Source organism: Neopsephotus bourkii, unplaced genomic scaffold (genome assembly GCF_033783945.1).
Source record: "Neopsephotus bourkii isolate Nb327-2 ecotype Australia unplaced genomic scaffold, CSIRO-AGI_Nbou_v1 NB_1417, whole genome shotgun sequence".
NCBI lineage: Eukaryota > Metazoa > Chordata > Aves > Psittaciformes > Psittacidae > Neopsephotus > Neopsephotus bourkii.
Window position 1 is genome coordinate 511,214 of NW_026901894.1, and position 27,548 is coordinate 538,761.

The 27,548-nt window shown below is 50.6% G+C and overlaps 2 protein-coding genes across 5 annotated transcripts in view; both read left to right on the forward strand.

The window, feature by feature from the left end:
- The first annotated feature begins 1,067 nt into the window (after positions 1-1,067).
- On the forward strand, positions 1,068-14,748 carry MLH1 (mutL homolog 1). 3 transcript variants are annotated; one of them, XM_061367968.1, is made up of 19 exons: positions 1,068-1,215; positions 1,916-2,006; positions 2,125-2,223; positions 3,294-3,367; positions 4,094-4,166; positions 5,260-5,351; positions 5,737-5,779; positions 6,217-6,305; positions 7,406-7,518; positions 8,112-8,205; positions 8,713-8,866; positions 9,586-9,944; positions 10,638-10,786; positions 11,570-11,678; positions 12,221-12,284; positions 12,599-12,763; positions 13,244-13,336; positions 13,703-13,816; positions 14,306-14,748. In XM_061367968.1, exons 1-19 carry the CDS (start codon positions 1,106-1,108, stop codon positions 14,471-14,473), a joined length of 2,253 nt encoding a protein of 750 aa, XP_061223952.1. In that variant the 5' UTR covers positions 1,068-1,105; the 3' UTR covers positions 14,474-14,748. The 3 variants fall into 3 exon arrangements, with proteins under 3 accessions (XP_061223952.1, XP_061223953.1, XP_061223954.1); XM_061367969.1 differs by lacking the exon at positions 3,294-3,367 and having other exon boundaries at positions 1,100-1,215; positions 14,306-14,747; XM_061367970.1 differs by lacking the exons at positions 1,068-1,215; positions 1,916-2,006; positions 2,125-2,223; positions 3,294-3,367; positions 7,406-7,518 and having other exon boundaries at positions 4,092-4,166; positions 14,306-14,747.
- An 8,572-nt stretch (positions 14,749-23,320) lies between these two features.
- Positions 23,321-27,548, forward strand: part of TRANK1 (tetratricopeptide repeat and ankyrin repeat containing 1) — a 40,857-nt gene continuing 36,629 nt past the window's right edge. The window contains exon 1 of one of the 2 annotated variants that reach the window (XM_061367964.1): positions 23,321-23,365. In XM_061367964.1, coding sequence (XP_061223948.1) covers positions 23,346-23,365 — 20 coding nt within the window. In that variant the 5' untranslated portion in view covers positions 23,321-23,345. Of the gene's footprint in view, positions 23,366-25,541; positions 26,138-27,548 lie in introns of those variants that run through there. The other variant, XM_061367963.1, reaches the window with a different exon arrangement.

A 27,548-nucleotide genomic window follows, 5' to 3' on the forward strand; every position in this document is an offset into this window, starting at 1 on the left:
GTCATTAGTTTTACATTTGCTTTTTTTTTAACTCCACGTTTGCTTTTTTAACAGACATGTTCACTTTCTAAAATAAAACTGTTAAAACAAGGGTGATGTGTGATGAGAGTTTGTTGCTTTATCAACTGAACAGCACCATGCACCACCCCCTGGGTTCTTGGAGGGTCATGGGGATTCTGGTTTGCAGAGGTCCTGCGCAAGATGTGTGCTGCTGCTGGCTGGCTGCTGGTTGGGATGCAGTGGTACATAGGTGGTGTCAAAAGGATGCAAGGAGCTGTAAATATACTAATATTGTATAATAATATATATTTTATGTAGTATTATATCAGTATATACTATATGTTTTATATAAAATATACTATCATATATTTTACTTTTATGTATATTCTAGAGTCTATATATATTATATATATTTATATTTTATAAAGCATATATATACTAAGACATAAAAATATATATATTCTAAAAATAAATATACAAAATAGATTATATATAAATTTATATCAATATAAATGCATATATAATATATAAACACATATAAGTATATATAAACAGATTTATATATTTTTATATAATTTATATAAAATGTAGATAAATACATATATGAATATACACAAATACATATGATTTATATATAATATATATATTATATATTTATATGTTACTTTTTTCTTTTCCTCCTGCCACCAGGCGGCGCTCTCCGCGACTGCTGGTGCTCACGGCTCGCTGCCCTTCCCCGCAGCCAATCGCAGTGGAGCCTCGTGCTCCCACCGTCTTCCGGCCCCGCCTCCGTATTGATATTTTGGCCTCTGATGGGCACTCACGTCAGCCAATCAGAGCACCGCCCGGCCGAGGGGGCGGGAAGCAAAACCTGGCGGGAGTTGCGCCCTGAGGCGTTCCCCACTCTCCGCCATTTCCGTGCTGCGGCCGCGCCGCCGGCGCCCGTTATCGGCCTCCCTCCAGGCTGCCCCTTCAGCTCCCACCCCCGGCAGGAGCCGCACTCCCGCCTCTCCCTTCAGAGGCCCGTGTATCCGCTGACCCTGGCCGCGCCGCCGGCCTTCCCGAGGCCCCTTTTCAGCCCAGCCGGGCGCCTATCACGGCGCCGATGGCGGCTGGCATCATCCGGCGGCTGGATGAGGCGGTGGTGAACCGCATCGCGGCCGGCGAGGTCATCCAGAGACCGGCGAACGCCATCAAGGAGATGGTGGAGAACTGGTACCGCGGGGGTGCCCGGGACCGGCCGTGGTTTGGGTGCTGAGGGGAGGTGCGGTTGAGCGCGGTCACAGGGAATGCGCAGGAGAGCGGCAGGTCGGAAGTGACTCTGAGTTAGTGCCTGGGTCCGCTGTGGTGTTGAGTGAGGCTGTGAATGATCTGCTGCCAGTGGGCAGTTAATGGCTCATCTGGAAGATAAATGGCGGCCTGGGGTTAAAATTGCTGCTGTTTCGGTGGCGAGTGTAGCTCGGTGGGAGGAGCAGAGTCTATGGTGGGTTTCGGTCATGAAAGCTGTTCAACCTTGCTGTGGGTGGTGTTTGGAATCGCTGTAGGGGGAAGGAGGAGTAATCAGACTGTTAAGGATTTATCTGAAACAGGATGAATTCTGATATCCCTGTGGGGGTGCTGAGGCGCTGGCACAGGGTGCCCAGAGAAGCTGTGGCTGCCCCATCCCTGGCAGTGCTCAAGGGCAGGTTGGACACAGGGGCTTGGAGCAAGCTGCTCCAGTGGAAGGGGTCCCTGCCCGTGGCAGGGGTTGGAACTGGATGAGCTTTAAGGTCCCTTCAACCCAAACCAGGCTGGGATTCTGAATGGCAAGCAGAAATAAACCATCACTTGTGTGAGACAAGTTTTGTATCAAAGCCGTGCAGTCCTGCGTTCTCTGGGATTGCCGCTTTCTAGAATGCTGTCTTGTTTCCTGCAGCTTGGATGCTAAATGCACAAGTATCAACGTGATAGTGAAAGAAGGCGGTTTGAAGTTCATCCAGGTGCAAGATAATGGCTGTGGCATCCGAGTGAGTACACAAAGTTGCTGATGTTTAATACTGCCTTTTAGAATGTATTTCGATTTACAAATGTTCCTGACCGTGACCTGGGGATGGAAAGTGACTGCTGCTCGTCCCTGTCCCATAGAAAGAAGATCTGGACATTCTTTGTGAGAGGTTTACTACAAGTAAACTGCAGAAATTTGAAGACTTGGCTAGTATTTCTACCTATGGCTTTAGGGGTGAGGTAAGCTCTTTATCAAGTTTTGACACGGTTTGCTGTTGGTTGTTACCCTGTTGTAGCAGGGTTTACACATACTGTTTCTTTCCCAGTGGCCTTCACTGGAGCTTCTGCTTTCTGAGGGAATCTGCCATGTGAATACAGTTTAAAATACGTTTCTATGTCTTTATGGATGACTGGTGAGAGGTGTATGTTCTTTTTGCTTTCTGGAGTAAGAGTTGGTTGGTTCAGTGTTCTGGGTTTTTAAGGAGAACAAGGCCTGTCTTCTGAAATGCTGCTTCAGAACCCTGCAAGTAGTAGACAATGAAAGGTTTGCGTGGAGGGTGCCTCTTACATGTGAGACATTTGTCTAAATATCATATGTAAAGCTAAATGTTTGAAATGTCCATTTGTCTTGCTTTGCTTTTGGTGTTAGTCAAAGTTAGTATCTCTGATCCCTGAGATAGTTGTTCTCCACGTTCTCCTAGGCTGTATCTAAACTTGTCTGAAAGAACAGTCCAGGATGAGTTCCGCTTTCCCATCCAGATGAACAATGAGATATTTAAGTATGCTGCCTGTGCTCAGATACATAGATCATCGTATGCTAGAGAATGGACTGATGAGTCCTCACATAATACCACCATAATCAGCTCCACAACCAGTGGACTCTGGTCCTCAGGCTGTGTGGGAACGTCCATCGAGTCTTCCAGGAAAACCACTGTAACCAGGCTTTGTAATCTTGCATATGGTCAGGAGATGAATTTGGACAGGGATAAGGAAGTAATAGCTGAAAGCTTTTTGTTAATGTGAAAGAAAGGGCACAGCTGTAATAGCTTTGCAGATGTCTTTTAGCTATGTTACATGCTTGGCTGCTTGCATTGGCAGAGATAATGAAATGTGAGAAAAGCCAAAAGAAGGTCATGGATAAAAGTCAGTGTTGTATGTACTAAAAGCTGTTAAAGCCCTGCTGACCTGCACTTTCAATGCAAGGGTGTTTACTTGCAAGCAGTATATCAAAGTTTAGTGATGCTGTTTAAAGTGTGGACACTCACTGGTGGCCAGAGGAAGGTTTACAAAGGTGCTTTCTCTTTCTCCAGGCATTGGCTAGCATCAGTCATGTTGCCCATGTTACAGTAACAACTAAAACAGCTGATGCAAAGTGTGCATACAGGTAGGCTACCTGTTAATTATCCACCTGGCTGCTGTGATCATGAACAGATGCAGTTAATTATCTTCAGTGCCCTTAGCAAGGAGGAGGTAGTCAGGTGTAGTCAATTGTCTTTTCAGTGACCTTAGTAAGGAGGAGGGTGGGGTGAGAAGTTGAGTGGTTCTGGGGTAATTGCAAGAAAGAATGTGAGGAAACATAGTTTGAGCGATTGTTTTGTTCTGTTTTGCTTTTTCTAGATTGTAAAGGTAAGCTTTAGCTAAACAGTGGGTAACTTGCTGAAAGACCTGTGTGTCTTTTGTGCTCAAAATCCTGTCAAAAAGGAAACAGATCTTGTATGTGAAGTCGAGAATTGCTTATAGCTGAAGAGTAAAGTGTAGTGGAAGGAGTTTTATTAGTCTAGGTCTAGCTATTAAAGAAAGATAAAATGCAATAATCCTGCCATTACAGGAAAAGCCTCAGTAACACAATTTCAGAGCCCCTTTTTCTCTGCTGTTATTCTCACTCTTCTGCTGCCCCTCTGGGATCCAAGGTCAATGAACAGTTTTCCTCCAGCACAAAGGTAGTGGCGGGGGGGGATTGCAACCAATTCTCAGTGTCCCGAGTTCCTTGCTGGGAGGAGTGTGGTGATGATGTGATTTCTTTTGTCTTCTCCCTTTTGCCATCCTGGGTCTGTCTGCCCACTGTAAACCTGGGTGTCTGACAACTTCTCCTGTTCGTTTTTCTGCCTAGAGCTACTTACAGTGATGGAAAAATGAAAGCTCCTCCAAAGCCCTGTGCTGGGAACCAAGGAACTCAGATCACGGTAGGGTTTTGTGCCTGTTCTCTCTTGTCCCTTCTCTGTTCCCTGCACCACTCACTAGTATGTGTTGCATTATCAGGTACATGACAGCATCACCTTGTCGAATGTTTTCCAAGTAATGATGTGGGGGTTTTGTTGGGGGTTTTGTTTTGTTTTCTTCACCGAAGAGAGCAAGGTAGATGTCAGAAGTTGCTGGGGTGCTATGGTTGGTTGGTTCTGGTGGGCTTTTTCCCCTCCTTCTGAGGGTAACACTGTTACTTGCTCTGAAGTATCTCAAAATCCTTCTGGACTGCTGAAAGCCTCAATGAACAGTTTGAATTACAAGGAGCTCAGAATATGGAGGAGTGGTGTGCATTGTGTGAGCCAGAGTGGGAAGATGAGGGCTGGCTCAGGGAACTGCAGAGAGCCACTGTTTGTTGTTCAGTTGTATCTTTCCTGTATCTTCCCAAGATTTTAATGCAGTTTGGGATTAGTGCCGGCATTATGATTAAGAGGAATAAGGAGCTCAGAATGGGAAGGAGCATGTGTGTTGCACAATGCAGGGTGGGAAGTGGAGGCCTGGCCTTGGAGTCCACGGTGGGAGTGCATCCAGCCAGCTTCCCACGTCAGCCTTTAGGATGATGTGTCTTGAAAAAGAAACTGAGCTTTAAACTTCTGCTTTCTCAGTATAGCAGAGAAGTAATTTGCATATTGCTTAAATAAATAGTGCCAGTGAACAGTTTAAGCTGCTGTTTTAATGACATTAACAGCCTTGATTGCAGCAACTGTTTTAATGCTGACTTGCATTTCATTAGAACACACTGTAATCTTAATCTGTTGTCAGAGAAGCTGTGGCTGCCCCATCTCTGGCAGTGCTCAAGGCCAGGTTGGACACAGGGGCTTGGAGCAAGCTGCTCCAGTGGAAGGGGTCCCTGCCCATGGCAGGGGCTGGAACTGGATGTTTTAGTTGTTGCTGAGTGGTGCTTACCTGGATCAACGGCTATTCAGTGTCTGGTGCTTTGTCAGTGGTACTTAGTTGCCAACTGGTTTAAACCACAATTGCATAGCAAGAGAAGATTTTGAAAGTTAGTTTTAATTGTGATCTTTTTCTCCATAGGTTGAAGATCTCTTTTACAATGTAGTGACAAGGAGAAAAGCTTTAAAAAATCGAAGTGAAGAATATGCAAAAATACTGGAAGTTTGTGGCAGGTAAATCGAAACAGGAGTTTCCTATTCTTTAATCTGCCCTGGGGAATGCTGGGGACTAGCATGTGTGTGCCTGGTGTCATTTTTCAAGGGAAGTAACCTTCTGCTTCATATACTGCAGTATTTGGCTTTAAGCTGACAAAGGAGAGATTTAGGTTGGATCTAAGGCAGAAGCTCTTCCCAGTGAGGGTGCTGAGGCACTGGCACAGGGTGCCCAGAGAAGCTGTGGCCGCCCCATCCCTGGCAGTGCTCAAGGCCAGGTTGGACACAGGGGCTTGGAGCAAGCTGCTCCAGTGGAAGGGGTCCCTGCCTGTGGCAGGGATTGGAACTGGATGAGCTTTAAGGTCCCTTCCAACACAAACTCATTCCATGATTCCCTATTTTTCAGGTATGCCATCCATAACTCAGGCATCAGCTTTTCAGTTAAAAAGGTATGAAAATAAGTCTTTATAATTTCACTGTGTGTCTGTATATGTGTATGTATATGTAATGTACATGTCTGATAATGCTAGGAAGTGTGCACTGCATCTTCTGCAGTGGGGGTAGCGTATAGAACCTTCACTTGCATTGAAATGCTGAAGCGTATTTGATGCTGTTTGGATAGGAAATGCATCAGTTAAAAGCAAACAAGGCACAAATATATTTGTCAGGAGTTTGGTTGTTTTCCTGTGTGGCCAACACTTTATTTCACTGTAGCTTTATGAGCTGTTTTAGCTTCTTTTGAGAGTCTGGTCATTAATTGCTGTATGAAAGAGGATGGGGTTGAGAACCTTCTGTGCCATTCTTAATTATTAGCTGAGCTGCTCATGTTCCTTGCTTTCAAACTGAATTTGATTGAATTGATGATGCTCATTTCTGCTCTCTTCAGCAAGGTGAAACCTTGTCAGATGTTAGAACCTTATCAAACGCCTCAACAGTGGACAACATCAGATCCATCTTTGGGAATGCTGTTAGCAGGTATGTTGATGCCGTGTTTCCTTCTCACATTTTCTAGTAGATCTTAGAGCCCTAGAATGGAATGCAAATCTCCTTCCCCTTTCTCTCCTGATGAACATGGGCTGTGCTACCCTCTACTTCTTCAAGGTGAATTGCAGAAAAGAGGCAGTGTTGCAGTATCAGAACTCTCACCAGTCTTGCAGAATATGGGACATTCCTTCAGGATGTCAGAAGGAACGAGGGAGGTTGCAAAGCTGTTCCTGTGATGTGCTAAAAGAGAACTCAGATTCTCTGTTCTGGATTCCTGTGGTTTGCTATGCTGACAAAAGCTGTGTAGCTGAGGCTGAGCAAACAAGGCAAAGCATTTTAAACCAAATACATTTTCAAGAGAGGATTGGGTTTATTTACCACGCTAGGGAAAATTCTAAGACTTTCAGCTGTGAAGGATCCTTTGAATGGACTCATAGAATGGATTTGTCCCATGAATACATGGGTGTCAGTTTGATTCAGTACTAGAGTCTCATTTGAAGGGAACGTAGCTTTTAATAAGGGCTAACACTGTTATGAGACAGCAAACTAGAGAGGTTGTTTAGTGACAAGGTTTGCGGTGTTTGTGTTTCTTTCTTATGTGTTTGGTTTTTGTCTGCTGCTAATGCTTCTTGCATTTCCTTTCAGGTTTTCCTTTGTGCATTTCAATGTAAATGTTTTGATCAGATATTTTCAAGCAACACTTTCATTGTGTTGAGCCTGGCTTCTTGTTCTGAATTACAAAATGAACACAGATAAAAATGGCATTCAGCAGATACCAAGGTTGAATTGGAAATAAGTATCCTGTTAACCTTCTCTCTGCCAGCTTCTGAAGCTGGCCCAGTGCCTTGCTATTGAGCTGTGCCCACAACCTGCCAGAGTGCGTTTCCTTGACTAACGAATCATGAAAATCATAAAAAGTTATGACAGTGATTTTGGTGGCTCACCAATGAATGTTTGAGCTCTCAAATCATTCCTGAGGGCTTCATGGTACAACTGTGAGATGAACACAGAAAAGTACAGTGCTGCTCATGAGGACTGCTTGAAATGTGCATCAGCAGAGGGAGTCATTATTTGTATGTGTCTCTGAATAGGGAACTGATAGAAGTGGACTGTGAGGACGAGAGCTTGGCCTTTAAAATGAAAGGCTACATCACAAATGCAAACTACTCTGTGAAGAAGTGTATATTTCTGCTCTTCATAAACCGTAAGTTTTAAACAAAAAGGCACTGTTTTGTACATTCACAGGCTGCTCATGTAATCATCAGAAGAACAAAACTTCCTGAAGAGCTACAGAGTGTTTGAGCCTTCCTAAAAACCTGAAGCAATAAGTGTTACAGTTCATTGTAGATCTGAAGGTGCTTCTCTGTTTGTAGTGTGCATCATGCTTTGCACTCTGAGTAGTGGGAAGCAGCAAAGGCTGGGCCTAAAGACACTGAAGCTTGCAGAGTATCAAGGTTGTAATTGTGTCCTGCCAGCTTACATGGGGTGGTCTCTCCATTCTGTAGCCATGTTGGCATGGGGTGCAGCAAACATTGATGGCATGCAGTAATGAAAAGGTAGTCTGGTTATTTTAGTGTCTGTGGGAAAAACTCCTTCTAAATATAAAACATCCTAAGCAGATACTGCCTATTCCTGGGTTTACATGACGAATAAATAAGTCTAGGGGGGAAAACCACATGTACCAGGTGCCCTCTGAAGATAGCAAGGGTGAAGGTGTTGGTCTGGAGAAGCAGTGGGGTGCTGTGTGCTGTGTTGTCAGTGAGGTTCTTTAGAGCAGTGCTTTGTTGTGTGTTTCAGATCGGTTGGTGGAGTCGGCCGCTCTGCGGAAAGCCATAGAGGCTGTATATGCTGCTTACCTGCCAAAAGGCACACATCCCTTCCTGTACTTAAGGTAAAGTAACAGGAAGAAGTAGCCTTTTAATACCACCTTGTAGGATATAGCTGGGGTGATTCGGTTTAGAAGGGCATTTGTGATCCTGATAGCATTAAGCATTGCACCGAGGTAATTAATTGCCAGACAGGAGGTAATTAAATCACATTAAAGAAATCTTTAGAGAGGTCTTGTTTTCAGAGGTAGTGAGTGTCTGTAGTTTCAGGTTAAGTCCCCTCATATTAAATCATGAGACACTGCAAGCAAAAGATATTTCTGAAACCTCTTTTTAGTCATAGTACAGTGGAGAGATTGGTTTGAGCTTCCTTGTGAAAGCTGGTTTGGGGAGTTTGGAGTAGAGTTCTGCAGATCGGTTATTAATACACCCAACAGTTTGACTGCAGTGTAACTTCAGGAGGCTTCAAGACCACTTTGTCATCTTTGTTATGAAGTGACAGCCCCACCTTTTGTACTGAACCACTCTGTGCCCTCTCTGATTAGGTTAACTTCTTTTCCACTGTTTTCCAGCCTGGAAATAGCCCCCCAGAACGTAGATGTGAATGTGCACCCTACAAAACACGAGGTCCATTTCCTTCATGAAGACAGTATTCTGGAGCATGTACAGCAACACATAGAGAGCAGGTTACTGGGCTCGAATTCCTCAAGGGTGTACTTCACTCAGGTGAGAGCACGTTTGAAGTGACCATGGCTCTGCACTGTTTGAGCTGTGGTGGATACGTTTACTCTGTTGAAGAGCACTATCTATGCAATGATTTACAGTCATCAGCTTTGTACTGGTATCTCAAGATCTTTGTGTCTTGGGGCTTAAATTGCTTTAATAAGCCAATGTTAATGTGGCAAAGGAGACGAAAAGCATACAAAACCATTGTCGGTACCTTCCTGTCAGGTATCTGATCGGTGGTTTTGGTTTTACAAGTGTATTAGCCTTGATAGGTGGTAAATTGGGTCTTTTCCTGCCCTGGTTCATGTCAAAGATGTGACTGAGGGAACTGTTCCATGTATTTGACAATGCTTTGGGTGTATTTGACACCACTTTGGGCGTATTTGATGCCACTTTGGGCTTAATCAAACCAGAGGAAAATCAGGAAGATTCCCTAATCTCTTGTTGTGTAGAACGTAAGAATTACAAGTGTTTAAAACTACAGATTTCTTTGTGATATTTTATATATTAAAGATTTTCTCTTTGAGGCAAAGGAATGCCAATGAACCATTTTCTTAACTGCCCGGCCAGCCACATTCCCATTATGTGGATTGCAAGTGCAGAGCCGGTGGCCTGTTCCAGCAGCTGACGGTGTGTCCCTGGGGTGTGAAAGCTCCTCCCCCGAGCAGTAATGTGCTGTGGGAAGCGTGGCTGATCTTTGTGTCCTCTTTCCTTCCAAGGCCTTGCTTCCCCGGGCTGACTGCTCGTCCAGCAGGGTTGTGAAACCAGCGGCAAAGTCCTCGGCGGCCCCCAAAGGAGCCGGGGACAAAGTGTACGCGCATCAGATGGTGCGCACCGATTCCCGGGAGCAGAAGCTGGATGCGTTCCTCCAGCCAGCAAACAACCCCCTGAGCACAGCCCCCAGGGAGGCACCAGCCCAGGGCAGCAGCAGGCCCGTGGAGGGGGCAGTGGGGCTGCAGGATGCTGAGATGGCAGATGTCAGTGCTCCGGTGGAAGCAGCCCCCCATGTTCAGGACCCAGCGGTGCCCGGGGGGCTGAGAGACAGCGAACACTTGTCTGCTGAGGCAGCACCGCCTCGGTAAGTGTCACCTTTCCGGGGGGAATATCCATTTATTTCATGGCACGGCCCTGAAACTGAGGAGTTTTGGACTTTCTTGGAGGATTTTTCCTAGAATAATTCCATGGCATTTTGTGGAGAAGTTAAACTCCAGCTGTGAATGGCAAATCAGATGAGTTGTGATGGAGTTTGTACCTGGGATGTCTGCGCATGCTGAAAGGCAAGAAACTGTGTAGTAATGACATGAACTTCAGCACAGATTGATCTTTGGAGACCCTCCCTTTTGGAGGGTATAGAAACCCCATCACTGAATATGGCAGACATTGTCCTAGTAAAGATAAAAATGCTGGAAGGTTTCCATAGCTCCTGCTGTTACAAGAGGCCAGAGTCTTCTGAGGGAACCTGATGTCAGTGTCCCCCACTGTGATCATTAAACACGAGAATGGGAAAAATCATTAAAGACTTCCACATTTTCTTTGATGTGACTTTAGAGGTCAGCTTGTTTTGTGCTGCAACACGTGCTTGTGATTGGTGTTAGAGTCAGGAATTCTCTTAAGAATTACCTCTTCCTATGGAATTATGCCCAGGAAGTAAAAGAAAACAGGCTTTCTTCCTGGGAATCATTTTGTGTCAAGGTACCTCACGTGAATTGAGCATCCCATCTGTTGGTGCGGTGGAAGAGTTAACATAGGCCCTTTTGGTTTGCTATTGCAGGAAGAGACCACGGGAAGACGAGGTTCTAGAAATGGAGGAAGATGACAGCGGCGAGGACATGACTGCTGCCTGCACCCCTCGAAGAAGAATCGTCAACCTGACCAGCGTGCTGACTCTCCAGGATGAAATCAGTAGCCAGGCACATGCAGGTAAGCAAGGCTTCTGCTGCTCCGGATTAATGTTGTTCCAGCAACTGTGTTGGAACTGCTGAGGAAAAAGGTATTCAAGAGCTGGCCCAGTCAGCTCCACTGTGCTGCTGAGTGAGCTTGTAACAGAGATGTGTCTTGACCACCAAGGGCCAGGGTGTGAAGAGGCGGTGTCCAGCCTGGGGAAGAGAAGGCTCCTGAAGGGGAGGCTTTAAAGCAGCTTCAGTGGCTACAGGAAACCTGGAGAGGGGCCTGGGACAAGGGCCTGTAGGGACAGGCCAAGGGGAATGGCTTGAACCTGCCAGAACAAGGGCGACTGAGCTGAGCTGTTAGGCAGAAGCTCTTCCCTGTGAGGGTGCTGAGGCGCTGGCACAGGGTGCCCAGAGAAGCTGTGGCTGCCCCATCCCTGGCAGTGCTCAAGGCCAGGTTGGACACAGGGGCTTGGAGCCAACCTAATCTCCTGTGGCTGGAAATGAATTCTGAAAGTGTTCAAGTCAGACCCTGGGATTTATTCAATGTTTAATTGGCACTGTGGGTTAACTGTTGTGTTACATCCTAAGGGAGAACTATGTATGTTCTTGCACACAAACGAGTAACACTTCAAAACATGGGTAATCGGTAGTACAGACCGTTAAGTGGCAGCAGGGCTGTAGCAGTGACTGAGCAGTCATCCGAGACTGTAATGCCAAAACCCCACAATCCACTCAGATAAATAAACTAGGGTAGGGTTGCAAATAAGAAACTATACCTTATTGTTTCTTCCCCCCCTCCCCTGCACTGTTTCAGGTCTTCAGGAGATGCTAAGGGACCACTCTTTTGTGGGCTGTGTCAGTCCTCAGTGGGCGCTGGCCCAGTACCAGACAAAACTGTATCTTCTCAATACAACAAAGCTCAGGTAAAGCTCACGTCAGGCTTGTCAGCTGAAGTAAATACCAATTATTAGGGTAATTAGAAGAAGGAAGGAAATAGTGGGGAAGACAACATCATTTACTTGCTGCCTGTCTGAAAAGTCATGAGGCAAAAGATGGAGCAGGGAGTCCAGAACAGTGGGAAATGAGCCTGGTGTGCTGGGGAACAGTGACAGGGAATCAGCAGAACTGCCATAGCAGCTGTGCTGTGTGCTCCTGGGCTGGGGAAGGGAATAGATGTTGTATGAGTAAAGAGGTTGAAATACAAGGTATCAGGATTAATGGATAGTGGCTGCGTGTGTGAGTGGGTACCAGTGTGGCCCATGTCAGAAACCAAGAAACAAGATTTACTTGTCAGCATCTGCATAGTGCATGTGAGTCTTTAACTAAACTGTTCAGGTCTGGGGTAGTGTTACCGGATGTGTACATCTGGTGTTTCCAAAAGGAGCCTCACTTTCCCCTCTTAATAATGGGAACTGGTTGAGACATGATCCTGTCCATATAACTAACTTCTGTGCTTCCAATTTAGCCAAGAACTCTTCTACCAGATCCTTATTTATGACTTTGCAAACTTCGGAGTCTTAAGGCTGTCTGTAAGTACAATTTTCCATTCTGTCCTATGTAAAGTGATTTTTAAAGCATTTCTTTACAAGAAGCTTCTCCTCCCGGGGAAATGCGTGGTTTCAGCCGTTGGGTTTTGTCCACTCCAAGACTGCTGCATTTCTTCTACAGTAAGAATAAAACATAGACTTACCAGTCTGCTTTGGAGCTTGGCTATGATAAGCAGAACTGTTTGCTCTGCAGGCCGGAGATGGTAAATGACAATTAGCTGTGTGTGTAAGAAACAGCTGCTGATTTCCATTAGTGCATGTTGATCACTAACAGGTTTTGCCTCCTCCATTTTTAGGAGCCAGCTCCTATATATGAGCTTTCAATGCTTGCTTTAGAGGACCCTGAAAGCGGCTGGACAGAAGAAGATGGCCCAAAAGAAGGGCTCGCCGAGTACATTGTGGAGTTCCTCAAGAAGAAGATTGAAATGTTGAAAGAATATTTTTCTCTTGAAATTGATGAGGTAACTTCTGCTCTTACTGCTAACCGTAACTGAAAGGTGGCCTTGGCAGTGCTGGCTTTATGGCTGGACTCCATCTTAAAGGTCTTTTCCAACCTAAGTGATTCAATGCTTCCACATTTGGGTAGATACCTGCAGTAGTCTGCTTGCAGTATCACCAAGAACTGTCAGGATTTAAGCTGCTTTTAGAAGGCTGCTACACAAAGTAGTTTTACATTCAGTTAGTTACCAAGTCAAATGCTTTAGTCGTTGCTTCTATAGCTAGGATGTAGATACATTATCGAACAAGATGTGCACCTGGTTACAGTACCCCCCTTGCTCTCAAGGTGCCTTGCCTTTGGCCTAACGCATATCTTACTCTACAAAACTGAATTGCTTCATCGAGGGTCATATAACCCAGACACTTCACGGGGATTTTGGTGCAGTTACTGGAAGAAAGAACATTCGGGGTTTTTTACTGAAGCAGCAGTGATTTTTTTACAGGGAGGAAACCTCGTTGGGTTGCCACTTTTGATAGAGAGCTATGTTCCACCGCTGGCAGGGCTGCCCATGTTCATCCTCCGTTTGGCCACAGAGGTATGCTCTTTCATGGTTTTATTCATTCATAAATGACTCTTTCTTTTTAGGAAACAATGAAGTGAATCAAATTAATTCATTAGAAGCTGCCAAGGCAAGGCTAGAGTTGGTTAAATGCACTGGTTCATGCTCCAGCCACTTGAGCTGTGGTTACTGATGGGTTCTGCTTTGCCTCTGCATTCACTACTGATGGAATGAGCATGTACTGCGAGTTGAAGGCCTTCATTGCTACATTTCTTTGTTCTATACTTTTACCTTGTCAGCACAAAAACGGCCAAGACATTATGATGACTTAAACATATTAACAGTCTCTATCAGGTCTCTGCTGCCCAGGTTGTACTAAATGACTTCTTTTTCTTCTAACAGGTAAACTGGGATGAAGAAAAGCCATGTTTTGAAAGCCTGAGCAAAGAACTAGCACTGTTCTACTCCATTAGAAAGCAATACGTAATAGGGGAAGCCAACCCAACAAACTCTCAGGTACATGAACATGTAACTAGTCCTGTGAACAGGTAACACCACAAAGCAAACTCCTTCTCTTTCAGCTCTGGACTTCTGGTCCCAACACTGCTTTTAGTGAAGTGAATCAAGCAGCAGCGTGGCAAGAAGAACGTGGCTTACATTTGTGATTATATGTATTGAAAGAACCTTTTAACTCTGGGTATTGCAGGGTACTTGGTATTACAACAGTTCTTGGCCTCTGAGTTGGGGCTGTATGTTTTAATCTACTGAGCCATAATAGATCTCTATAGAAGAACAAGGATGCATAGAAATTATAAATACAGCTTGCTTCCATCTAAATATCTGCTTAATCATTCAGTAAGAGTCTTGACCTTAGCTTGACTGTATACAGTGAACTTCTCTAGTACTAGGAAGAATTTTACCATCATAGTCATATGTAGTAAAGGCGTTTAAGGAATACTCTCCTCTTGTCAGTTTAATTGGTTCTCTTTTTCCCCTGTATTTCAGGCCGAAGGTTCTGACTCTGGCTCAACAAAGTGGAAATGGACTGTGGAACATGTACTTTACAAAGCTTTTAGGACTCATCTTTTACCTCCTAAACACTTTGCAGAAGATGGCAGCATTTTGCAGCTTGCTAACCTGCCTGACCTGTATAAGGTTTTTGAGAGATGTTGAGCAAGTTATTGTTAGAGACTGGGGCATATCCAAAACCACTCATGCTGCATTCTGTTCTACTGTGTAGAGGAGAAAGCTGCAAACTTAATGGAGGAAAGAAGAAGAGGAGGTTTAATATCATACTAATAGGATTGCAAATCATCTGTTTGTTTCCCATCTGTTGATAAAAGAAGGAAAAGAATAGTTTTAGCCTTGTGTAAACCCAACTGTAGTGCCTAAAATCAAATCCACTTAAACTCAGTGGCACCGTTAGGCAGTATGTTAACGAAATACAGCTCTTACTGAAGAGAAATCACTGGGTTAAGTAACGGGAAGGAGACATCTATTGAAATGCGAGTGCTTTTTGCTTCTTGAAAACAATACAGGTTATCCACCTCCTTTTCGTTTGTTTGTGTCTGTTGTGTGACAGTACCTACCCTGTGGATCTACACGTGAAGTGCTTAAAATCATCTGTTGCTGTAGGAGCTTGTTCTGCAATATTTCAGACCTCTGGCTGAAGTAGGGCCAATCCCTCCCCTTTAAATCAAGCAGTCAGCATACACACAGGACATGGGTGCATTATAGGATAGAATGTGTGTCACATATTGATATAAAGATAAAATATAGAAGAACATATACTTATGTATCAGTATATGCTTTTCATATAAGTTTATATTATGCTTTTTTTAGGATCTATAAATTTCTAATGTGTGTAAGTGCATAAATGATATACAACTTAAAAAAAATCTGTGTACTAATGTATATACTATATTGTACATACAAGTACAATAAATATTATATAAAATATATAGTAATATATATACATATAGTGTGTGTATATATACACTATACTTCAATATATTTTTAAATTTATTTTTCATAAAATATATGTTATATATCAGTATATATGTTTTATAAAATTTAAGTACCTATGTTTTTTATTTCCTTTTCTGTTTATGTACAATATATATTTTTACACATATTTTATAAAATATTTCATATATTAGGATATAAATTATGAAAAATAGGTATATAATATATATAGTTATATACTATTTAAATATAATGCATATTATGAATAATGTATTTATTTATACATACTTATACATAAAAATTATCTCAATTTATATAAAAATCCATTTATATATTATTTAAGTTTAAGGATAATATATGGATCATATACCTTATAAAAGATATATAGTATATTCTAAGATGAATAATTGTTATATAAAATATAAATAGTGTTTTATAAAATTTACATAATAACGTATATATATATGTGTACAGACATGTACATATACACACCCATGCATGTATGTATGTCTGCGTATATAATATATAGAATACGTTTTATAAAAAACTATTCTGCTGAGGTGATAGGAGGAAAGTGCTGCCTAGGAGCAGGAGCAGAGCGCCCTCTAGGTGACAGGAGGAAAGCGCCGCCTAGTGGCAGGAGGTAAGTGCCCCCTGGGTGGCAGGAGGACAGTGCCCATGGGGGGCCGGAGGAGAGCGCCCCCTGGGTGGGAAGAAGAGAGCACCCCCTGGGTGGCAGGAGGGTGGCGCCCCCTGGGTGGCAGGAGGGTGGCGCCCCCTAGGTGGCAGGAGGGTGGCACCCCCCCTAGGTGGCAGGAGGAGAGCGCCCCCTAGGTGGCGGGAGGAGAGCGCCCCCTAGGTGGCAGGAGGAGAGCGCCCCCTGGGTGGCAGGAGGAGAGCGCCCCCTGGGTGGCAGGAGGAGAGCACCCCCTAGGTGGCAGGAGCAGAGCGCCCCCTAGGTGTCAGGAGCAGAGCGCCCCTTAGGTGACAAGAGCAGAGCGCCCCCTAGGTGGCAGGAGGAGAGCGCCCCCTGGGTGGCAGGAGGAGAGCGCCCCCTAGGTGGCAGGAAGAGAGCACCCCCTAGGTGACAAGAGCAGAGCGCCCCCTAGGTGACAGGAGCAGAGCGCCCCCTAGGTGGCAGGAAGAGAGCGCCCCCTAGGTGGCAAGAGCAGAGCGCCCCCTAGGTGGCAGGAGCAGAGCGCCCCTTAGGTGGCAGGAGGAGAGCGCCCCCTAGGTGGCAGGAGGAGAGCGCCCCCTAGGTGGGAACCAGGAGCAACCCCCCCCAAAAACCCCCCAAACCCCCCCCAAAACCCCCCAAACCCCCAAACCCCCCAACAACCCCCCACAAAACCCCCCCAAAAACCCCCCAAAAACCCCCCAAACCCCCCAAAACCCCCCACAAACCCCCCCAAAGAGCGCCCCCTAGGTGGCAGGAGGAGAGCGCCCCCTGGGTGGCAAGAGGAGAGCGCCCCCTAGGTGGCAGGAGCAGAGCGCCCCCTAGGTGGCAGAGAACGCCCCTAGGTGGCAGGAGCAGAGCGCCCCCTAGGTGGCAGGAGGAGAGCGCCCCCTAGGTGGCAAGAGAGCGCCCCCTAGGTGAGAGAAGCGCCCCCTAGTGGCAGGAAAGAGCCCCCCTAGGTGGAGGAAGAGCGCCCCTAGGTGCAGAGCAGAGCGCCCCCTAGGTGGGAGGAGCAGAGCGCCCCCTAGGTGGGAGGAGCAGAGCGCCCCCTAGGTGGCAGGAGGAGAGCGCCCCCTGGGTGGCAAGAGGAGAGCGCCCCCTAGGTGGGAGGAGGAGAGCGCCCCCTGGGTGGCAGGAGCAGAGCGCCCCCTAGGTGGGAGGAGGAGAGCGCCCCCTAGGTGGCAGGAGCAGAGCGCCCCCTGGGTGGCAGGAGGAGAGCGCCCCCTAGGTGGCAGGAGGCAAGCGCCCCCTGGGTGGCAGGAGGAGAGCGCCCCCTAGGTGGGAGGAGGAGAGCGCCCCCTGGGTGGGAGGAGGAGAGCGCCCCGTGGGTGGCAGGAGCAGAGCGCCCCCTAGGTGGCAGGAGGACAGCGCCCCCTAGGTGGCAGGAGGAGAGCGCCCCCTAGGTGGCAGGAGGAGAGCGCCCCCTAGGTGGCAGGAAGAGAGCGCCCTCTAGGTGACAAGAGCAGAGCGCCCCCTAGGTGGGAGGAAGAGAGCACCCCCTAGGTGGGAGGAGCAGAGCGCCCCCTAGGTGGCAGGAGGAGAGCGCCCCCTGGGTGGCAAGAGGAGAGCGCCCCCTAGGTGGCAGGAAGAGAGCACCCCCTAGGTGGCAGGAGGAGAGCGCCCCCTGGGTGGCAGGAGGAGAGCGCCCCTAGGTGGGAGGAAGAGAGCGCCCCCTAGGTGGGAGGAGCAGAGCGCCCCCTAGGTGGCAGGAGGAGAGCGCCCCCTGGGTGGCAAGAGGAGAGCGCCCCCTGGGTGGCAGTAGGAGAGCGCCCCCTAGGTGGCAGGAGGATAGCGCCCCCTGGGTGGGAGGAGGATAGCGCCCCCTAGGTGGCAGGAAGAGAGCGCCCCCTAGGTGGCAGGAAGAGAGCGCCCCCTAGGTGGCAGGAGGAGAGCGCCCCCTGGGTGGCAAGAGGAGAGCGCCCCCTAGGTGGCAGGAGGCAAGCGCCCCCTGGGTGGCAGGAGGAGAACGCCCCCTGGGTGGGAGGAGGAGAGCGCCCTGTGGGTGGCAGGAGCAGAGCGCCCCCTAGGTGGCAGGAGGAGAGCGCCCCCTAGGTGGCAGGAGGAGAGCGCCCCCTAGGTGGCAGGAGGAGAGCGCCCCCTGTGTGGGAGGAGGAGAGTGCCCCCTGGGTGGGAGGAGGAGAGCGCCCCCTGGGTGGGAGGAGGAGAGCACCCCCTAGGTGGGAGGAGGAGAGCGCCCCCTAGGTGGGAGGAAGAGAGCGCTCCCTGGGTGGCAAGAGGAGAGCGCCCCCTGGGTGGGAGGAGCAGAGCGCCCCCTAGGTGGCAGGAGGGTGGCTCCCCCTGGGTGGAAGGAGCAGAGCGCCCCCTGGGTGGCAGGAGGGTGGCGCCCCGTAGGTGGCAGGAGGAGAGCGCCCCCTGGGTGGGAGGAGCAGAGCGCCCCCTGGGTGGCAGGAGGATAGCGCCCCCTAGGTGGCAAGAGCAGAGCGCCCCCTAGGTGACAAGAGCAGAGCGCCCCTTAGGTAACAAAAGCAGAGCGCCCCCTGGGTGGCAGGAGGAGAGCGCCCCCTAGGTGTCAGGAGGAGAGCGCCCCCTGGGTGACAGGAGGAGAGCGCCCCCTAGGTGTCAGGAGGAGAGCGCCCCCTAGGTGGCAAGAGGAGAGCGCCCCCTAGGTGGCAGGAAGATAGCGCCCCCTAGGTGGCAGGAGGAGAGCGCCCCTGGGTGGTAGGAGGAGAGCGCTCCCTGGGTGGCAAGAGGAGAGCGCCCCCTAGGTGGGAGGAAGAGAGCGCCCCCTAGGTGGGAGGAGCAGAGCGCCCCCTAGGTGTCAGGAGGAGAGCGCCCCCTGGGTGGCAAGAGGAGAGCGCCCCCTAGGTGGGAGGAGGAGAGCGCCCCCTAGGTGGGAGGAGCAGAGCGCCCCCTGGGTGGCAGGAGGGTCGCGCCCCCTGGGTGGCAGGAGGAGAGCGCCCCCTAGGTGACAGGAGGGTGGTGCCCCCTAGATGGCAGGCAGGAAGAGAGCGCCCCCTAGGTGGCAGGAGGATAGCGCCCCCTAGGTGGCAGGAGGAGAGCGCCCCCTAGGTGGCAGGAGGATAGCGCCCCCTGGGTGGGAGGAGGATAGCGCCCCCTAGGTGGCAGGAGGAGAGCGCCCCCTAGGTGGCAAGAGGAGAGCGCCCCCTAGGTGGGAGGAAGAGAGCGCCCCCTGGGTGGGAGGAAGAGAGCGCCCCCTGAGTGGCAGGAGGAGAGCGCCCCCTAGGTGGCAGGAAGAGAGCGCCCCCTAGGTGGCAGGAAGAGAGCGCCCCCTAGGTGACAAGAGCAGAGTGCCCCCTAGGTGGCAGGAGGAGAGCGCCCCCTGGGTGGGAGGAGGAGAGCGCCCCCTGGGTGGGAGGAGGAGAGCGCCCCCTAGGTGGGAGGAGGAGAGCGCCCCCTGGGTGGGAGGAGGAGAGCACCCCCTAGGTGGGAGGAGGAGAGCGCCCCCTAGGTGGGAGAGAGAGCGCTCCCTGGGTGGCAAGAGGAGAGCGCCCCCTGGGTGGGAGGAGCAGAGCGCCCCCTAGGTGGCAGGAGGGTGGCTCCCCCTGGGTGGAAGGAGCAGAGCGCCCCCTGGGTGGCAGGAGGGTGGCGCCCCGTAGGTGGCAGGAGGAGAGCGCCCCCTGGGTGGGAGGAGCAGAGCGCCCCCTAGGTGGCAGGAGGGTGGCGCCCCCTAGGTGGCAGGCAGGAAGAGAGCGCCCCCTAGGTGGCAGGCAGGAAGAGAGCGCCCCCTAGGTGGCAAGAGCAGAGCGCCCCCTAGGTGACAAGAGCAGAGCGTCACCTAGGTAACAAAAGCAGAGCGCCCCCTCGGTGGGAGGAGGAGAGCGCCCCCTAGGTTGCAGGAGGAGAGCGCCCCCTAGGTCGCAGGAGGATAGCGCCGCCTGGTGGCAGCAGGCTGCATCGCACGAATGCCAGCGCCTCAGCACCCTCACAGGGAGGAGCTCAGCTCAGTCTCCCCTCGGGCAGGTTCAAGCCATTCCCTTTGGCCTGTCCCTACAGGCCCTTGTCCCCAGCCCCTCTCCAGCTTTCCTGCAGCCCCTTTAGGCACTGGAGCTGCTCTGAGGTCTCTCCTTACGGGGCCTTCTCTTCTCCAGGCTGACCCAGCCCAGCTCTCTCAGCCTTGATGCCCCGTCGCAACCCAGCACATCCCTGTCTGCATTTGGACATGGAGCTGTTGACCACCAGGAACCATCCAGGCAATTCCTTATCCATCCTTCCATCCCATGCCACTTATACAGACCCGAGGATCAGCCACCTCTGTGCTTTGTGTTCACATTCCTTACCCTTCTGTCCACTTTGGGATGAAGAAAGGAAGTAATGCTCGCGTTAGAGAGGGTGTTTTATCACTTCTATCACTGAGTGCATCCAAATAATGGGGCAAAGCCACTTTCAAAGACCAAAGCGTTGTCAGAAGCACAGGCGCGGTTGCTGTGATGTACCTATCGATACCAGATGGGAAAGCAGACTACGTGACTGAAACAAGTCAAAGTCCATGGGTGGGATGTGGCAGGTGGTACCCAGGCGCCAGTGTGTGCGTGAACCAACACCAGTGCTCGGAGGGACAAGCGGCTGATGGGGACTAATTGTTGCACGGCATGCAACCTCTGAGCCCTCTATCTCTGCTGTTCAGGGCTGTTCCCTTCAGCGCAGACACTGAGGACACCCCCTCAGCTGTGGGGCAGGGAGCTGGCTATGCTGCTGTTGGCTTGGAAGGGACTCTGACCCCGGCCCGGCACAAGGGTCACTGCAGCGCCGGTTTGCAGGGCACGGCTGTGCTCGTGGGGCCGGTCACGGTCACGAGGAGGAAATGAAACCGTCGGCTTCAGGAACGGTCCCTGGCGGCTGGGGAGCCTTTGGTGTGCTTCCTGCTCCTGGACCGCGTCCCTGCCACGCACACGCGCTGCCGGGGTCACTGAGGCTGCACAGCACTGCGAGTCCTTGGTCCTAAATGAGGGGAAGGGAAACCGGAACTGGGAAGGGTGAGCCTGCTTGTGCAGACAGCGCTGCGAGTGAATGGGATGGGGTCAGGAGTGCTGGCTGGTCTGGGATGCTCGGGAGCAGGTGAAGGAGCGCTGGGAGGAGATGCTCGTAAAGACCAGTAGGGCAGCATGACGTGATGTATAAGCCGTCTGCGTAGCTCCTGCACCCCTTCAGTTGCAGCTGTAGAGGCATTGGTGTGGGTACATTTCCAAGGGAAAACGTTTATCTTGGATGGGAGAGTGAATACCAGGTCCCACCACTTCCTTGTCACTCCACAGAGGAACCCACACATCACAGCTCAGCATGGAGGTGCATCCATTGCGTGAGCAGGGACACCTCACACTAAGCCATGTCACCCAAGGCTCTGCTCGACCTGGCCTTGAACACTGCCAGGGATGGAGCATTCACCACTTCCTTGGGCAGCCTGTTCCACTGTCTCACCACCCTCACAGTAAAGAACTTCTTCCTCATATCTAACCTGAACTTCTCCTGTTTCAGTTTGAACCCTTGTCCTGTAGCTACAGCTCCTGATGAAGAGTCCCTTTCCAGCATCCTTGTAGGCCCTCTTCAGATATGGGATAATTTGATTTCACTGGAACACCAATCCAAAGTTTTTTTTGTCTTGGGATAGGAGGTTTTGTGTCATTCTGGTTTTTTCTTTAGGTAGACACTGCATTAACTTAAAGCAGCTCCTTCTCTCTGAGTTTAGTAATGTATCAGTACCAGCAGTGCTATTGCGTCTGCTGTTGATACACAGCCAGCCACTGAAGCACAGATTCTGTGTTAGTGTTTTCTCCAGCATCCTAAAGCTGCGTGAAACCCACTGCAAGACGAGTGGGGTCTGCACTCAGCCATGGTAAGTGTTCCAAGAACTGCACAGACACTGGGGGTGCCTGCCAGGACAAGCTGAAAAGCAGCAGAGATCTGTGAATCCAGGTTCTGTGGTCTGCATTCTTCCAGTTATCTCCTTCCAACCAACTGGATAAACTGTCCTAAACTTTGCTGCAGTAAAAACTGCAAGAAGGGTGAAAGATACCATTTCCCATTAACATGCATATCAAGGAGACTTATTTAAGGGTAAATGAGAAGACCTTTGCAGAGACTGCTGGATCAGCTATGAAAATGCTTTTTCTTACAAGGAGGTCTATAAAAGTACTACGGTAGGAAAAATACCTGGACTGGAATGCTGCTTAGCTTGCTTCTCCTTACAAACAAACACAAAATACAGGCTCTTGTTCTCAAGCAATCCCCACCTTTTAAACTCCTATTCTGCTGGAGCTGCAGCCTGAAACCCCAGTCATTTAAACGTTTTGAAGTGATTTCCTCACTCTTCAGTGTTTTCCTCGTTGTAGCAGGTTTTTGCCTTTCTGTAGCCTTGCCTCATATTAGAGGGTATGGTCTCTGCTTCTTGTCTTCTAAAGGAAACTGTCCGCCTTCCAATGATTTCTTAAGCCTTATTTACTATTTCTAAATCCTCTCTTTTTAATTGCTCAAGCCAAATAAAGCAATTGTTGACTTTCAGTGGGTCACTGACACCTCACAAGTAAGTTTAAAAACTCCATGGGCTTGAGTATTCATTTGAGTTGGAACAGTAAGTACATGCCACAGACAAGAAGACTTGAAACTCGTACTCAGGAGAGTAGCTTATCAGACCCCAAATTAGGCAGATCTTTGCATTGAAAAGATCCAAAGATTATAAACCCCAAAGGATTCAAAACTCGTTTACTGGCACCTGGGGCATCTCTTCTCAGCTGTGAGAAGGACTTTGGTAAGACCGCAGTCCCACTGCCTTCTCCTCTATTTCTTTTTAATTAACTGGTGCTCCATGTCTCCAAGGGAAACCCTCACCACTTTCCTGTGTATTTACCACGACACCTATGTCCCTGGGGAATTATTTCTAGGGATTAAGCTGTTCCTGATGTTTCCCTTCTTTAACAGATCGTCACCCAAACCAACCCAGTTTAAAAGTGAGTGTGTCAGGGCAAAGCTTGTAGGGTATGAACAGGCAGGGCTGACCTCCACTTGGAGCAACTATGAGGGTCTTTTGATGGCTACCTGCAGCCAAACAGAGAGGCAGACTTATTCACATCAGCTTCAACAGGGAAATGAGGAGCTGGGCACAGACCACGTATGATTTTAAAGCTGCGTGCACCCAGTAAGATGAACCCATCTGTGTGACACAAACTGCAACGCAGGTGGAAATGCTAAAAGGTGGAAATTTCCCCCGGGGATGCTGACAGTGCACACAGGTGTCAGCGGCAACACGGATGAGGAAGAGATGGAACGTGTTCTGTCCCAGGCTGCGTGCCCAGGTCCAGCAGATGCCTTCTGCTTTCCCACTCCGGTCACCAGCTGCTCGTGGCAGAGTGCCCAAGGCCACTGAAACCGCATCCCTCCCCAGAGCCCAGATCCTGGGGAGACCCAGATCCATCTGCTCTGGGACTCCCCATGCTCCTGATGCTCCCCAGGTGGGTGCACAGTCCCTCGCCCTCTCTTTGTGCCTATTAACCCTTTGCTACCTGCCCCGCTCATGATAACACGGGGACTTGTATCAGGATCCTGACCCCTTCCTGGTGAGTCGAAGCAAACGTATGCAATGGCCCATGGGGTTGTTACTGCAGTCCGGTGCAGGAAGACAGGGCTGGTGAGGGGATTCTCTCCTGCTCCGAGACCCCCCTCCAGTCCTGATCCAGCACAAGAGGGACGTGGAGCTGTTGGAGTGAGGCCAGAGGAGGCCATGGAGATGCTGCGAGGGCTGGAGCAGCTCTGCTCTGGAGCCAGGCTGAGAGAGCTGGGCTGGGGCAGCCTGGAGAAGAGAAGGCTCCTGAAGGGGAGACCTGAGAGCAGCTCCAGTGCCTAAAGGGGCTGCAGGAAACCTGGAGAGGGGCTTGGGACAAGGGCCTGTAGGGACAGGCCAAGGGGAATGGCTTGAACCTGTCCGAGGGGAGACTGAGCTGAGCTCTTAGGCAGAAGCTCTTCCCTGTGAGGGTGCTGAGGCGCTGGCACAGGGTGCCCAGAGAAGCTGTGGCTGCCCCATCCCTGGAGCACCGCAGCAGTTCCCTTCCCTCTGCACACACCTCGGCGGCCACACGGCCCCTCAGGGTGCCCCCCCCGTCCCATTTAACCGGTTACACGGAGCTGCTGCCCCCCATAACCCCTCAGCCCTCCCCACTCGGCGGCGGCGCCTCACGCTCCCCCCGCCCGGCAGGGGGCTGGATGCGCGGTCAGCTGACAGCTGCCCGGAACCCGCCCCTCATCCGGGACACCGGGGGGGGGGGGGTGGCGGAGGACCCGGTTTCGATTCCCCGCGCTCCCGCGATGACGCGGCGGGGGCGCACGCGCGGGGGGGCGGAGCCTGGCTCCGCAGTGTTTAGAGGCAGGGGAGGAGGAGGTGGCGGCGGCGGCGGCGGCGGCGGCGGCAGCGGCAGCGGCAGCGGCAGGAGTGTGGCCCAGGGGCTGCGGCGGGCAGGTGGGTGCGCGCGCGTGCGTCCGGTGGCACCGACCCGCGGGAACGCGCGTGAGGAGCGCGGGGTTTGTGTGTCCGTGTGCGTGTGTCCGTGCGTGTGCGCGGGTGTCCGTGTGCGGGTGCGTGTGCGTGTGCGTGTGCAGCCGCCTTTCCCCCCTACCCTCCCCCTCCGTTCGCGGCGGCGGGAGCTGCACGGGCTGCGCTGTTCTGTGCGCGGTTCCGCACCGTGCGCTGTGCGGGTCTGCGCATCTGTACGGCTCTGAGTGCGGGTCTGCGTATCTGTAGGGCTCCGTGTGCGGGTCTGCGCATCTGTACGGTTCTGTGTGCGGGTCTGCGCATCTGTAGGGCTCCGTGTGCGGGTCTGTACTGCCCTGAGTGCGGGTCTGCACGTCTGTACGGCTCCGTGTGCGGGTCTGCACGTCTGTACGGCTCCGTGTGCGGGTCTGCACGTCTGTACGGCTCCGTGTGCGGGTCTGCGCATCTGTACGGCTCTGTGTGCGGGTCTGCGCATCTGTACGGCTCTGTGTGCGGGTCTGTACTGCTCTGAGTGCGGGTCTGCACATCTGTACGGTTCTGTGTGCGGGTCTGCGCATCTGCATGGCTGTGTGTTCGGGTCTGCACATCTGTATGGCTCTGTGTGCGGATCTGTACATCTGTACAGTGCTGTGTGCGGTCTGCACATCTGCATGGCTCTATGCACGGTTCTGCACATCTGCACGGATCTATGTGCAGTTCTGCACATCTCTGTGCATGGTTCTGCACATCTGAGTGGTTCTGTGTCCAGTTCTGCAGATCTGCACATCTGTGTGCGGTTCTGCACATCTGAGTGGTTCTGTGTGCGGCTCTGCACATCTGCACTGTTCTGCCATGAGAGATGTGGCGTCTTGGGGTGGTTTCCCACCTGGGGCTAGCTCTCCTCAGCTCCCTGTGGGCAGGAGCAGGAGGTTCCTGCAGTCCTGGGCAGGACCCCGTCAGGAGCGCTGGTTTTGGGGTGCGGGGTGTTTGGTGCTGAGGGTGGCTGTGCTGGCTGGGAAGCTGCCAGGGAAAGTTGAGGGAGGAGCAGCAGAGTGCATTCCTGCTCTGCCAGGCAGCTGGGAGCGTGCATTGCCCTGGTACGGTTTGCACGGGGGAGCTGGCGTTGGAAGAGCGCTCGTAGAGAAGAAAGAGAAACTCCTTTGGCACAGCGCCGAGCGGAGCAGTGTCTGCAGCGGGGCTTGGATCCTTTCCCTGGAAACCAGACCTCTGGTGCGAGGTCGTGGAGTGGTCACTTACCAAAACAGGGCATTCGGAAATGAGCCTGGGCGCAGCTTCAGGAGGAGGAGAGGCAAAAAGAGCTCTCACTCCCCCATTGTGTTTTATTCCAGTTCACGTAAATAAACCCCAGGCTGATGGGGTTTGTTGCGGAGGGGAAGAGGCTTTGCTTCCCCATGAGCACATGCGAGAGGGAGCGTTTCCTACCCGTGTTTTTATCAACACGCAGTTGATCTCGTCAAGCTCTGGCTGCCAACTGCGCAACCTTGAAAGCCTTCCTGGTCTGGGGTTGTTGGCGTTGTTGTGTTTCAGATGCAAGAACCATCTTGAGCTCATCTCTACAGTAAAGGAAGTACCGAGGCAGTTTGTTGGCATAGCCTTCCTACCCGGCCAGCCCTCTCTGATGACAAGGCTGAGCAAACAACTGCAGCAGTGTAAACATCTTCCTCTCGAGCTGAGCCAGCTCTTGCATGGCTGAGCTGGACAGGGATTTACAGATGGTGGTTGGTTCAGAGGCAACAAGGTTAACCTTTTTCTGCAGTTTTATGAGGTTTGGGGTTGGGTTTTTTTGAGTTGTAAAGCAGTAATGACACTGTTGATGGAATATTGGACGTGGTTTTTCATCGTATATAACACGGGAGATGCAAGTCCTGTCTTAGTTTACTGGAAATCAGAAGTATGTGTGTCATGGAATCATAGACTTCCAGGTTGGCAGGGATCTCAGGGATCATCTTTATAGGCAAAGCATGATCTAGACTAGGTGTCCCAGCACCCTGTCCAGCTGAATCTTAGAAGTATCCAGTGTTAGGGAGCCCACCACTTCCCTGGGGAGATTATTCCAATGGCTGGTGATTATCATTGGGAAAAAATTCCCTTTTGTGTCCCATCAGGGTCTCCCAGGAGTAACTTGTGCCCATCACCCCTTGTCTTCTCCATGTGCCTCCTTGTAGAAAGAGTCTCTACGTTCTTTGTAGCCACCCTTTAAATACTGGCACATGGTGATAAGGCCTCCTTCCCTGCGCCTCCATTTCTCCAGGCTGGACAAACCCAGTCCTGGGGCTTATCCCACCACGTTTCAGACATTGCTATGGTACCACAGCTTTGTGACTGGGCACAGAGCCCCAGTTGTTCCTCCTGTTTGTGTCCAGTTGCATTAGTACACATACAGTTGAGGTGACTGGCCTTCTGGCTTTCATCTTGGGAGGCAGTTACGGAGCCCTTGTGGCTGCTGTGGTTGCCCTGGCTTGTTCCCCAGTTAGTTGCAATGGTGGAAGCAAAACCACTTTGGATCTCATTCTGCAAGCCCTCCAGTTTAAAGCCACCTCATCAAGTTGGCCAGCCTGCTGCCAAAAATTCCCTTGCCCCTCTAGAAAAGGGAAGATGGATCCCATCCCTCCCTAACAGGCTATAGGAATCAAAGAATGTCCTGGTATAAAAGCCCAAACCCTCCTGATGGCACCAGCCATGAAGCCAGTAGTTCATTTCATGCCTATTTCTGGCTGCACCCTTCCCTCTAACTGATAAAATAGGGGAAAAGATCACTGTGGCACCAGTGTTTTTCACTTGCACCCCCAGGGCTTTATAGTCTTCCTTGATTTGCCCAGGTTCTGGCATGTTACATCATTTGTGCCCATGTGAGCATGGACCCCACTGGGAGAGCCCAGAGGAGGCCACAGGGATGCTGCAAGGGCTGGAGCCAGGCTGAGAGAGCGGGGCTGGGGCAGCCTGGAGAAGAGAAGGCTCCTGAAGGGGAGACCTGAGAGCAGCTCCAGTGCCTAAAGGGGCTGCAGGAAACCTGGAGAGGGGCTTGGGACAAGGCCTGTAGGGACAGGCCAAGGGGAATGGCTTGAACCTGCCCGAGGGGAGACTGAGATGAGACATTAGGAACTGGATGAGCTTTAAGGTCCCATCCCACAGAAACCATTCTGTGATTC

Coding starts and splice junctions, on each gene's coding strand:
- MLH1 (XM_061367968.1), top strand. CDS start 1,106: ATGGCGGCTGGCATCATCCGGCGGCTGGATGAGGCGGTGGTGAACCGC. Junction 1,216..1,915: donor AAGGAGATGGTGGAGAACTG/GTACCGCGGGGG, acceptor TGTTTCCTGCAG/CTTGGATGCTAAATGCACAA. Junction 13,817..14,305: donor CCAACCCAACAAACTCTCAG/GTACATGAACAT, acceptor CCTGTATTTCAG/GCCGAAGGTTCTGACTCTGG.